The 12973-nt window shown below is 32.0% G+C and overlaps 1 protein-coding gene across 1 annotated transcript in view; it reads right to left on the bottom strand.

The window, feature by feature from the left end:
- The window catches only part of LOC111384504 (beta-hexosaminidase 3), an 8248-nt gene extending 2901 nt beyond the window's left edge, over positions 1-5347 (bottom strand). Inside the window, exons 1-10 of the mRNA XM_023008783.1 lie at positions 5088-5347; positions 4406-4744; positions 3677-3751; positions 3249-3284; positions 3038-3149; positions 2764-2834; positions 1884-2014; positions 1727-1792; positions 379-479; positions 167-294 (exon numbers count right to left, since the gene is read on the bottom strand). Coding sequence (XP_022864551.1) covers positions 167-294; positions 379-479; positions 1727-1792; positions 1884-2014; positions 2764-2834; positions 3038-3149; positions 3249-3284; positions 3677-3751; positions 4406-4735 — 1050 coding nt within the window. The 5' untranslated portion in view covers positions 4736-4744; positions 5088-5347. The remainder of the gene's footprint in view (positions 1-166; positions 295-378; positions 480-1726; positions 1793-1883; positions 2015-2763; positions 2835-3037; positions 3150-3248; positions 3285-3676; positions 3752-4405; positions 4745-5087) is intronic.
- Between the last annotated feature and the right edge of the window lie 7626 nt (positions 5348-12973).

The following is a 12973-nucleotide window of genomic DNA, read 5'->3' as shown; positions in this document are numbered from 1 at the left end:
CATTTGTTGGGGGGGGGGGGGGGGGGGGGGGGGGGTCTTGCTGCTTTAACATCAACTTAATAGGTGACTATCATTAACCAATGCAGTTGGAACTGCACCACATCATCATATCAAATAAGGTATAAAAACAAACAAATTGATTGAAAGAATCATTATTCCTTTGTTAATAAGAACAAATGAAAATGACAATACGACAACCTAAAAAATGAACATTACTGGAAATGGAAATCTTACTAGAGTTAACTTCGTCGCCTCCTAGGTGAATGAATTTATATTTGAATATCTTACTGAAATCTGAAAAATGAGAACTTTTGTGAATCGGAATTGATGGTAATCTTCGTAGAAAGGATGAGAAGTTCCAATAAGTAGAAATGTCACCTGAAAGAATCCCATCTATCAAATTGAAAGTAAACTCATTGCTGACATCAAGTGGCTCCTTACAATCTGTTGATGGCCATAGTGAAGGATAACCGATCCCCCTAAAAGTTAATTTTTGTCAAACTTATTATGCTATATCCTAAAAAGGGGAAAAAGAAAACTACTTCCAACTTTACGTCACCAATTGCAAAGATGGAAACATGTATATATAGGGAGAGAGGAAGACTTTAAATGTCATTTTAAAAATAAGCAATGGAAATTGTAATGCTCTGTTCTCGAACTTTACAAGATATAGCACAATGTCTAATACTCTGGAAACCCAACTGAACATCAAAAATTAATCACATGATTATTTGCAAACAAGAAGAAAAAGTTCCTGACACAAGAAAATCTGATAAATAAAGTTCATACTTACTGTTCACATGCTTCCAGATATTCTAGGATCTAGATTTTTTCCTGGTAGGTTAAGTCATAGGCTAAGTTGATTCCTTCTAGTTATATTACTTGGTAGACAAGCTTAGGACTGGAGTTTATAAGTATAAATAACAGTTTCTCATAATGTATTCATGTTTTGCATATACTCTACAACTGTATATGCAGTTCAATTCTATTCCCATATCAACAGAAGAGTTCTTCATTATGTCGTTAAATAGTTCTCCAGAAAGCTGCCAAGGTTCTCTTAGTAAAGGGTTATGCTATATGTATATTATGATATTCATAAGGTACAAGTGGTATAACATCATTGGAGAGTTGAAAAACAGTTTTTTCAACCCTCCAATCTCGGAATTCCACATGAACATTATGGACACCCTTATAGACACCATAATGTACATGTCGAATTATCCCTTAGTAAAACTATACAATGAAGGCATCAAATCAGAGCTAATAATCATAATACCAGGAATCAAGTATTCAAGAAATTGTTGTTTTTGTTAGGTTCTGATTCCCACGACGACAGTACGGGTTCATCGAACTGTTTAAAGTAGCTAAATTAGTAGGAAATTCTAGGTATTTGTACTTGGTGCTTAAACATGTCATCCTCGACCAAGTCTTATAAAGGAAACAAAAGTTTTAATTCATTTCACAGAGCATCCCCATCAGCGCTTAACAAACATGCTCGGAAGAATAACTAGGTTCTCCGGTCACAGATATTACAAAAATAAATCCTGTCCACCAGTAGTCAAACTTAGCAAACAAAGTTTCTCGCCGTCGCATCGACAGATTTGTGGAAGAAGATGCAGCTTTAGCATAACTAGTGCTTTTAAATGTTGAAAGCGGACTTGTTATTAAGATCAAAATTGTGTTCTCAAAGATTCTAAATTTGTAAGTTTCATATTGAACATAGTACCAAGAGAGAGCATGTCCAGGAACATCAATTTCTGCCAATACATTAATTCCTCGTCTCTGAGCATAACTGCAATATCAGTAATTAACGAATTAAAATCACGAAGCATAAACATTTAAAAATTCATAAAGATTAACAATAGAAGACTGAAATCACTTGCCTCACAATTTCGGCAGCATCTTCAATTGTATACCGTTCTGAAATTGAATATGCACCATCCCACAGTTTAGGATATGATGGTATCTCAAGGGGGAAAGATTGTGAATCTACAATGTGCCAGTGCAACACATTCTGTAGGCATAAGAAGTCCTTAGACACCGAGTGACTGATTTTTAATTTCAACTCTCAGAATAATCATATCAGATAAGAATTGTCCATAAAGAAACACAGCAGGAGGTGCGTCATTTGGATTGAAGAGAGAACTGTGTACTAGTGATCATTTAATTTATAGCGCCAATGTATCTTAATGATTCAATTCATTGTCATACAAATAGAACACTTATCGAACTGTAATTAACAACAGTAGGATCTTCTTTGACCATTCAAATGGCAAGAGTATCATTGGCCAGAATGTACCAGCATACGTAAAGAATAAAAGCCAACCATCTTCATCAACGTACAATTCTCAAATTTATATGTGCAAGTGCACTGGCCCCATGTCCCAAATTAGGTCAGACGACTATGCCAAACAAAACAATGAAAAGCTTTGACCTCATCCCTAACAAAAGTGTGAAGTCTTAAAAAATACTGCATGATCTGATTGAGCCTTTACTCGTTATCCAGAGCTATATCTCGTTGCTTTGTGGTATTTTTTACAAGTACATTTGAGATAGTCAATGAAATTACTTGATTTTAAGTTTAATATGATCTTTCCCTACTTCTTCCAATGATAGAAATGATAAATAGCATAATAGTATGAAAGAGGGAATAATCTTTCACATTGAGATTTCTTAAGCACCTCCCAACTCAATGCCAGTAATCTCAGAGTAGATGTCAGAAAAAGAAACATGTAGAAAACTAGCAACTTCTAGATTACGTACCAACTTGGCATATGACATAGAATCAATAACCTTCTTTATCATCAGCAAAGGTTGATAATGCCTGGATGTATCTACATCACGAACAAGAGGAATATGACCATAAGCATCATGAATTTGCTATTGGATTCTTTAGATAATATGAATTAGGTAAGGGATTTTCTTGCAAATAAATCCTAAACTTCACCTTTTGATGCAATAAAAATCTAGAAAAGAAGTTCAACGAGGCAAAAAACATAAGATTTTAACTTAGAAAAGGGAATCAAAACCATCTCACCAATCAAAAGCCCTCGATATGGGAACCTCGGCTGATCAACAATGGTCCATGGAACCTGATGGACCACAATTGCTCTAGTTGTAATGTTAAAATGGCAGACTTGGCTGAATGTCTGTGACCACATGGTAGAAAGAGCATTTCATCATCTATCATTTTCCTGCTTAAAGCTCAATACAAAAAATATTTGAGCACATATACAAAAACATCAAACCTGCAGCCCGTGCAAAGCTCCATAGATTGTTTGTGCCTGCACCAAGACAACATAAATGTAGAAAATTGGGTAACAAGCTGAAAAAATTATTGCATTGCCCATACGATTTTACAATTCTAAATATTTCTTTTCAGAATTTTGTAGAACCTTAACCAGAAATTAAATAATATCTTCTGCATAGTTATTCACAAATTCATAGTACACTCTTATACATTCATTAACTAAACCACCAAAAGTTACAAGAAAATCTAGCGAACGGAGAATGAAAAATGACGAATATATATTTGCCAACTTTTGACTAATTGTCAATGACCCTGACTACACATATAAGAGACATGATAATGCAATCCTACTGTTTTTTATCAACCACGGTCAAATCATTAAAAATATGTATTATGATCCTAATAAGTACAAAACATGGTGTCTACCTCAATATGAGCATAAAGTAGTGTTCCATGAGCCGGGATATTTAGCTTGTATGATTCATCTATACCATGCTGTAACTGCAGTGGACAACAAACAACCGTTAGGAGGAAAACTTGGCATTGAAGCCATAAAATAGGTTGAGAAGAAATTATTTAATTCAGTGGGAAGAAAGATAAGTAAGATTTTTCATGATAAAGACAGGCAATAAAAAATGGCTCATATATAATTTGGTGTTCTGTATTCTCAGAATCAATTCCATTTATATTGAAGAGAAACCCAAAAAATTAAAATTATAAAGAAGAAGAAGCATATGCATTCTGGAAAAAACTAGCATCTAGATATACAAGTTAATTCAAAATTCAAAACCCCAATTTTGTATAATTCAATTTTTATCAGAAGCATTAATCAATGTTAAAATAGCAAATGGGAACCATTTGGTTGTGATTGGGTATCATGTCAGCTATATGAAATTTGACTATTTGAGTATTCGATCATGAAAATTTATTAAAATTAACTGATTATGCTGAACTTCTAATGTGAAACCTTAGTAAATCAATTTTGTTGCACTAATCCATGATTGATTTACTAGTGCAATGGTTCTTTTGTTGCAATAACCACCATATACAGTATAAAATTCAGATTTTAACAACCACAAATAAACACAAAGAAAGAGACAAGATTGCAAAGCAGACTCCAAAAACACAAAACCATCTAGTTTTCATGATGCATACCTCGTCAGAAGGTGATGAGATGACTATATGAATTCCTTTTAGCAAGCGAGAAGGATTAAAATGGGAAAAATTGGCATCAATAACATGAGTTGCTTTGACAACATCAATTATTCTCAAGAATCCATCCTTGAGAATCCCTGAAGAATCGGGATATTTGCTTCCATCAGTCTTGAGCTCAAAATCATTCCCGAGATAAAGACTCCCATGCCCATGATTCACCTGCTTTGGCATTGGCCATATGTTCAAGTGCTTAACATCAGCAGCAGCTGATATCACAAGAACATATAACAAAAGCCCAAGAAATATGCTTTGCACCCCTTTTTGGCCCATCCCACTTCTCTATCAACCAAAACCAAATAACAAAATTAATAATCAACTCATATCATGCATTTACTTTTGTGGGTTTTTCTTAATGAAATCATGATATATCAGTGTCAATATATTATAATGATATTTTTATGGATTCTTTTGATTCTCGGAACTAACGAAATTAATTTTTTTCAGCATTATTGTGCTGCATTCACATTTGTCTAAATTCATTCAATTCTTGAATCAAAATATTGCAGAATTTGTGACTTGTAATTATTTCAAATCTGCATATGCCATTTTCAATTTTTTTAAAAATGCTGATAAGAATGCCCACAAATATCCCAATTAAAAAATGAAGTAAATAATTAATTACCTGGTAAGACACCCCACGCAAAACAGTACCAGAGCTTCGCGAAGATGAAATGTTGGCAGCCTTTGTGGAGCTTAAGCACCAAAAATCTACAGCCTGGTATCGTGGGCCCCTATTGTGAAGGGGCTGTACACCAGCCTATCAGAGTTCTTCCCATTAACACAAAAGCAAACAACACTGGTGGGGCATATGAAGTAGATGACATATAATTTAATGGAAAAATAATCACATATTTTTTATTACAAGCAACCGCTAAATGAAAACTAATGATCAGGATGAGAATACATTTATGATTTATCTAAATGTGATTTTATTATTATTATTATTTATTTAATTTTATTTATTTATTTATTTTTTTGGGTGCATTATTGTGTAACGGCAACGTTGGTAGTAGCTGTCTTCGTTGAAAACAGACAAATTTTTGTTTAAGAAATTCATTTTACGAGTTCCCACGTTTGACTACGTAGGTTAAGAAATCCCTTCCCCGCCTTTATTATTATGGCTCCTCATCTGCCTTGGAATGTTGGTTGCCCTTTCGCCTGCCTGTTGAATTGAGCAGGCACATCTAGAAAATGTAATGCATTCGAGCTATTTTGGAACTCTTTTGAATTTATTTATTTTTAAATTTTATTAATTAAAAAGAGGGTCGTGAGCTTGAACCGGTCGATGATACATATCTAACTTTTCATACGTTTGTGTCCCTTAAAAATGTAAGAAAAAATAAATTAGGCCCCATTTGATTCTCATTCTTTGGTCATAAAAATGAAAAATATAATCGTTATCCATCATATCAAGCAATCATATTTGACTTTCTCTCTCTTGTGTAGATCTCGTAATGATTATGTTTTTCATTCTCATCATGAAAAAAATGAATATCAAACTGGGTCTAGGAAACAAGTTTGTGTCCTTCAAATCTTCAATTTAATTAGTGTAGCGTGCTCAATATCCATAATGTGCTCTTATTTTTTTATTATTATTTTTCTATTTTTTACTTCAAGCTCAAGTCAAGAAGCTCACATGCAAAATTGCATTCCTTTTTTCTATTATTAAATTAAATAGGTGATGACTATTTTGAAAGCATCCATACCCTTATTTAAAACTTTGAAATAAAACGAATATATGTTTTAACCTTGTTTGGTAGTAATTTTTTATCCTAAAAAATCAATTACTGACCGTTATTTTACTATTTTAGTCGTCATTTTTGACTTTTTTACTCACAAGTATGATCCACTTTTCTCTTTAACGATCAAAAAATTAATTCTCATAATCACTATCGAATAAGACCTTAGTATTTTTATTATGTCACGTAAATATTAAATTGGCATCTACTGTTTTTTGTAATTGTATTCCTATCTCTTGAATGTGAAGGAACATGTCACGATCATCAGCTTTTATTTATTTGTAATAATGTTTATGTTAATGCCCGTGATTTTGGAGTTGTACTAGAGTGATTGGCTCATGTGGTCCTGGACAATTGGCAATACTCGTGATTTTTATAGGTTGCTAGTGATTTACCATCCTCATTTGAGTTGGCTACTTTTTGCTTTATTGTTACAACTTATTTTTATTTTTTACAAATAGTGAATATTTATTACCATAATTGACTTTTTTATTTTTTGTGGGGTCCCTTAGCCCTGCTTGTAACAAGTCAAAGGTATGACACACTCTCACGTATATGGAAGTCAACTTTCGAAAAGATGAAAGCATTCAAGAATTGATGTGTATTCGAATCATAAGAACTAGTAATCGTCGATATCGACTAGTTATATATGAACCAAAGATATATTTCATTTTCTTTACTATTGTATGTGAATTCTAATAGAAGTCCTTCCATGAATTTAGGAACTTTTGCTTGCATTGTAGTATATGGTCTACATACCGGAACATGCTTCACTTGACTCGGAGATATAAGTCAGTTGGTAGAGCTCCGCTCATATATAATTACTTTCTTTGTTTTTTTCATAATTTTAGTTTAGACAAAATTAAAATGCTTTAGTTTTGAAAATTTTATTTTTAATCTTTCCGTATGAAATTATTAAATATTAATCAGGTTTTGCTAAATATTCATTTAAACCTTCAATGTCAATTTTTTTCATTTTAACATTACGATAATATTACTTTAATATTCTAAGCATAGTACAATATAAATGTAAGAATATAAAAAATACAAAAATTAGAGAAATGCTAGTAGATCAAGCAGTGTAAAATATTTAATGAGCTTTCAATTAGCTTTATTAAATTTTTCAAAAATATTTACTTATGTTGATTTGTTAATTATATTTCAAACATATTTGGAAAATATCGTACTTAATGATTTTATAAATGTCATGACAATATTATAATGATATTAAATTTTTAACTAGATTTATTAAAATTATTCTATAACATTTGTTTTTGTTGATTTGTTAACTATTTGTCAATCGTATTTGAAAAAAAAAAAAAAAAAAGAAATCTAATTAATAATTTTAAATTTTTCCTAATAAGATTTATAATGTTTTAAACTAAAATAGTTTCAGCTAAACGAAAAGTATGAAAAAGTATATTTTAAGAAAAAAGAAAAGAAAATTTTTTAGTTTAAATATAATACAGTTTTAAAAAGAATAGAGGGTTAGTGATTGTTGGGCATGAATTTTGTTAATTGATTTTTTGACCGTTAGAAGTAAAGTGGGTCTTACCTATAAGAGAAGAATTCAAAAATAACGATTGGAATAGTGAAATAACGGTCAAAAAATTAATTTTAATTGGATTTGAAATTGTACCAAACATGCTCTTAAAAAGAAAATTATTTATTTATTTTAGTTGACAAGGAGAATTTTTGATAAAAAATAATAATAATAATAATAAATAAATAAACCTGAAGGGATATTTCTGAAATTTTTGAAAAGAAAATAGTGCATATGTAATTATCACAAACATCAAGGAAAGTTTATGTAACCTACTCTTAAAATAATTTCGACCACCTAGTCTGTATAAACATTAATGGCTTGTTTGATAGCCTTTTAATTCCATGAAATTGGAATTCCACCAACTGCTACCACGACATTTTCCTTCTATTGATGGAATTTCAATTCTCACCAAAATGGTAAGAATTTGAATTCTAGTTTTTTTATTATTATTATTATTATTATTTTGTAATGAAAACAAATTTTAAGAATTATTGTAAAAAAAATATTTCCCTTTAATTGATAATTTTCATATAAAACAAAGTCAAACGAACACCAAAAGACAGATGATTTTCTTGAAAAAAAAAATTTGGCTTTTGACAATGGAAATAAAATTCATCCCAATACCAATAATTTATATCCCTTTAATTGACAATTTTCATATAAAACAAAGTCAAACGAACACCAAAAAATACTTTTATTTCAACATTTTTCACGTGAAAAATTATACCTATCAAACACAATAATTTACAATTCTCAGGAAAACGATTTTTAGGCAATTCAATTCTCTGGAATTCATTTTTTAGACAATTCAATTTCATCTTTTGCAATCAAACAGATCCTAATTGATATTTAAGCGAGTAGGTGGGACATTGAGCATGTTTGGCTAAACTTAAAAAGTTTATTTTATAAATAAATGTAAAGAAATAAATAAATAATAGGAAGAGTTGTTGTCACGATCCCAAACCGTTTATTTCATCTTAAACTTGAGCAAAAATCTAAATAGAAAGCGGTCCAGATATTGACAGACCTGTAAATCTAATTTTCGGCCAAACCAGTGGTTGATTACAGAAACCAATACCATAGGCATGATATGCAAACCAAGGCGCGGCTAAAGATGGTGCACGTGGTGACCAGTTTGTGATGTCCACTCGTAGCATCGGTGGTGCCACATGCAGGCACGTGAGAGGTTTTTCATAAGTGCTTCTTTTGATAGTTTTTCCTCAAAAGCATGATAGACACTGCGGTAGTGTTCATTTTCAGTTTCGAGTTATACAATAAAATTTGAACGATTTTACCTTTAGACGTTTGGGTGTCAAGGTGTTGTTGATTGGTTGTCCCAATTACAAGAAACTTTAGGGCGAATAGTAGTAGCTATAAAGTGATGTATTCACATCTCTTCTTATTTATGGACCCACAAATATGGTCCGCTCCGTATCATACTCTTTCCTTTTATTATTGTAGCTAAAATTATTGTGTAGGATGGTCGTTTACTTTTCGTAATAGAAGTCAATGTGTAGGGTGATATTAGTTTTGAGGTTACCATGTGGGGGTAGTCATTGCAACTTACTAGGCTTAAAAATTATTTGTTTGCCTTAAATTCTTTTGAATTGGCTGTTAATTTATTTTTTCACTATTACAATTGCACATGACCTTTTGAAAGTTTGTTTGACTACTCTATATGAAATGTGTCTGTACTTTGCTTATGGTCATTGTTGGTTACATTTTATGTTTTGTGCATTTTATAATAAAATGACAAAATATTTTAAGTTGTGTTTTTTCTAATAAAAAAATGTGACTTTTCAATTGATAAAGCAAAAAAAAAAATTATAATTTTTTTTTATTTCAAATGTAGGTTTAAAGAAAGAGCAAAAAGTAAAATGTATTTTAACTATGGTATTTTTAATATGTTGAAAAAGACTTTTCTAGGAAAGATAACAAAAGGAAAGATAAGGTGAGAGGCGAAATGAATGTTCTTACTAGGTCTAGTTTTGACCTGAGTGAGGGTTATTAAGAGTAAACACGGCTACTACATATGCATTTGTATTTGCTCCTTTCTACATGTGTGATTGTTTAATTTTATTGCATGGTTATATGTTACATATTAATATATTCGATAGGTGTGTTTGCATAAATTGAGAGTGATATGATTATTTTGTGTAATGTGTTTGTATGCATAGCAAGTTGAGATTTATGGCATACTTCTTTTGCTCTGTGAATGGTGTTAGGAGGTGTGGTAATGAGAATAAAATGGGAGCAGATATTTTTTCCTTTATCTTTGTCAGCTTGCATGATTTATAAAATAACATGGAGTAGTCATGTATGGGTTATCTTCTTCTTCTTTGTGAGCTGCTTTGTGAGTATAGTGAAGTAACCAACTCATTCTTCTATTCTCTTTGTAAGTGCCACATCACCCTTCCCTTTGTGGGATAAATCCTTTGTGAACTTTTTGAGTATTGGTGTTGGATTAATCTTGTGGTGCATGGTTCGATTTAAATTGAGCTCTAACATTTATGGTTGCCAAAGGTGTTGATTTTTCGTAGTAGATTTAAGATGCATTAAGAGTAAGTGTGCAATATTTCTTTTAGCAATGTGGAGAATAGATATCTAAGCATTCATCCGTAATATGTATCGGAGGATGTGGAGAGTGACATTCAGATCACGAGTGGAGATGTGATTAAATATTGGAATCCTCTATCTATAAGACCCTAATTAGGTGAAGTGTGAGATAGACATTTCTATCACTTCCGTTATATAGAGACTCGTTCTTCACTTGAGTTGAAAGAAAAGTAGAGATAGAGGATTGTCATATAAACTTAGGATTTATAGTGGTTTACCAGTTATTCATGAGTTAGTAATAAATCTAGTGAGCATGATAAGCGATGATAGGAGATTTATATTCTCGAGGTGCAAGCAACACAGAACAGGATGTGATAAGTGTTGTGAGATCATTCCGTGGGACCATTTATGCATTTGTTGTATATGTGTTAACTGTTTGAATAAATTACTTGGTGTTATTCTAATATTCTTTGCAAACATTTTTAAAAATCTGTGTGTTATCTTATGTTATATCTTCATCGCATGTTTATATACTCTTAATTGATTAATGTGATTATCTACATTTACTTGGGTATTCTTGACCTTAGCCCTATGAGTATATGGAGCAAGTATGGTATGCATTTCGATTTGTGACACGAGTTCTATTTGGTTACCTTGATTACGCAAGTATAAATTTTGTGTTTTGTTTGCTTGCAAGTTGATTAGGCGTTAAGGTTGATTATTGTTAGGTTTTTTATCTAATAAATTCGGGTGATGATGTGAAAATGGTGTTGTATAAATTATATCGACACCTTTGTGATGGCTCGATCCAGAAACAGCTTGAGCCACTAAAAGTAGCGTAATTAAGTTAATTTTGCTCGTGACCTAACACTTTAGGATGGTCCAAGTTGTGGTTATTGTTTTGTCTTCGGTTATTATTAGCCCATTTGTCTTAGTCATGGTCTTTAAGTCACAACTCAATTAGTGATATGTTATGCCCAAATAAGTGACCTAAAATTGGCTTGTTCTATACTCTTTTTCTAAATATCCTAAACTCTACGTGTGTGTAGTACAATAAAGAGAAGAAAAAGAGCCCAAATTTTCATTACAATTGAGTGGGTTTGCTCTTGTTTGAGCTTGGTTTCTTTGGTGTCTGTTTGGGAAATTTTTGAGACCGATTTCGTAGAGCTTCCACAACAATAGCAATAATTGCATGTTCTATATAGCATGGACTCTTGCAGATGTTGAGAATAAATCAAATTGGCAATGGTTCATGGAGTTGTCGTTTAACATAGGGATGTATAATAACAAAGCTTAGACTTTCATCTTTGATAAACAAAAAGGTTTGGTGAACTTAGTGCCGAGCATAGGTGTTGTGCTAGAAATTTGTATAGCAACTTTACTTTGGTATGTAGAGGATCGACTCTTAAGAATTTGTTCTAGGCTGTATCAAGGGCAAAAAAATTTCCATTGCAGAGGAATGCAATGAATGAAATGAAAGATGTCTATGAAGAAGCTCATGAGTAGTTTAATGAAAACTATCCTCCTAGTGGAGCGGAAACTTCCAAGAGCTTTCCAAGTGTGGTATTATATTAAATAATTTATGTGAGGCATTTAGTTCTTCCATTGTTCTTTCCAGGGAGAAGCCTATCATATCAATGCTAGAAAAAATCAGACGTCAACAAATGATAAGTATAAATACCAAAAGGGAATCAGTACAGAAGTGGGATCGTACATTTGGTCCTGGAATATTGAATATCATTGAGAAGGAAAAGGTAGAGGCAAGGTACTCGAAGGCAAATTATGCAGGTTATTAAAAGTTTGAGATCAACAATAGAGATGGATTGAGATGGAGTAATGACAAGAAAAAAATATATATATGCATGCAAAAAATGGCAACTTACTGGAATACTATGTGCTCATACAAAATATCATATATGCTATCAAGGGATATAGACATATATTACTATGTTCATCCATGTTATCCAACTAATGTTAGGACTTGAGCTATGGCCAGAGCTCATAAAACATCATCTGAATCCACCCACGATGAAGAAATAGGCAGGCTCAAAAAGCTGAGAAAAAGGTCCGAAACAAAGCCACCTTCTAGAGTGAAGATTGGAAAGACTAGCATGAAGATGTCGTGTAGACGTTGTAGAAGTTTGGGCATAACAAAAGAACATACAAGGCTACACTGCCTAGTAAAACTAGTTTACCATCAAATCATAACCAAGCACGCAACCAGACACTTAACTAGAATCAAAGGGGCAGAACTCTAAGGAAAAAACTAGCAAAATCTTGATCATATTGTGATTTAATTGTTAGATTTTTAAATATTTGCAAATAGTTAACTTTTTTTTAAAGTGAACTGATTATGATGTGCATCTAGAATTTGCAATGGAAATAAAAAGCATCTTTTTGTTCATGGTTGTTCATAATGTTTCAAGTTGAATTTTTATACAGGTTATAGTATTTTGATTTGTACAACAACCTATATAACAGGTTGGGAACTATTCTTCATTATTTTGTATGTCAGGGATTTTTTGAGAATAATAAATAAAGGTTTGGGACTATTACTGCAATGCATTACAAAGATTTGGGCTTAATTGCTGTAACTCAACACAGAGGTTTATGACGCGTGCTATACCCTCTACAGAACGTTTGGGGGCCTACACTGACCTTTAATTT

This window comes from Olea europaea, unplaced genomic scaffold (genome assembly GCF_002742605.1).
Source record: "Olea europaea var. sylvestris unplaced genomic scaffold, O_europaea_v1 scaffold293, whole genome shotgun sequence".
Lineage (NCBI taxonomy): Eukaryota > Viridiplantae > Streptophyta > Magnoliopsida > Lamiales > Oleaceae > Olea > Olea europaea.
This window is presented reverse-complemented; position numbering and strand designations above follow the sequence as displayed.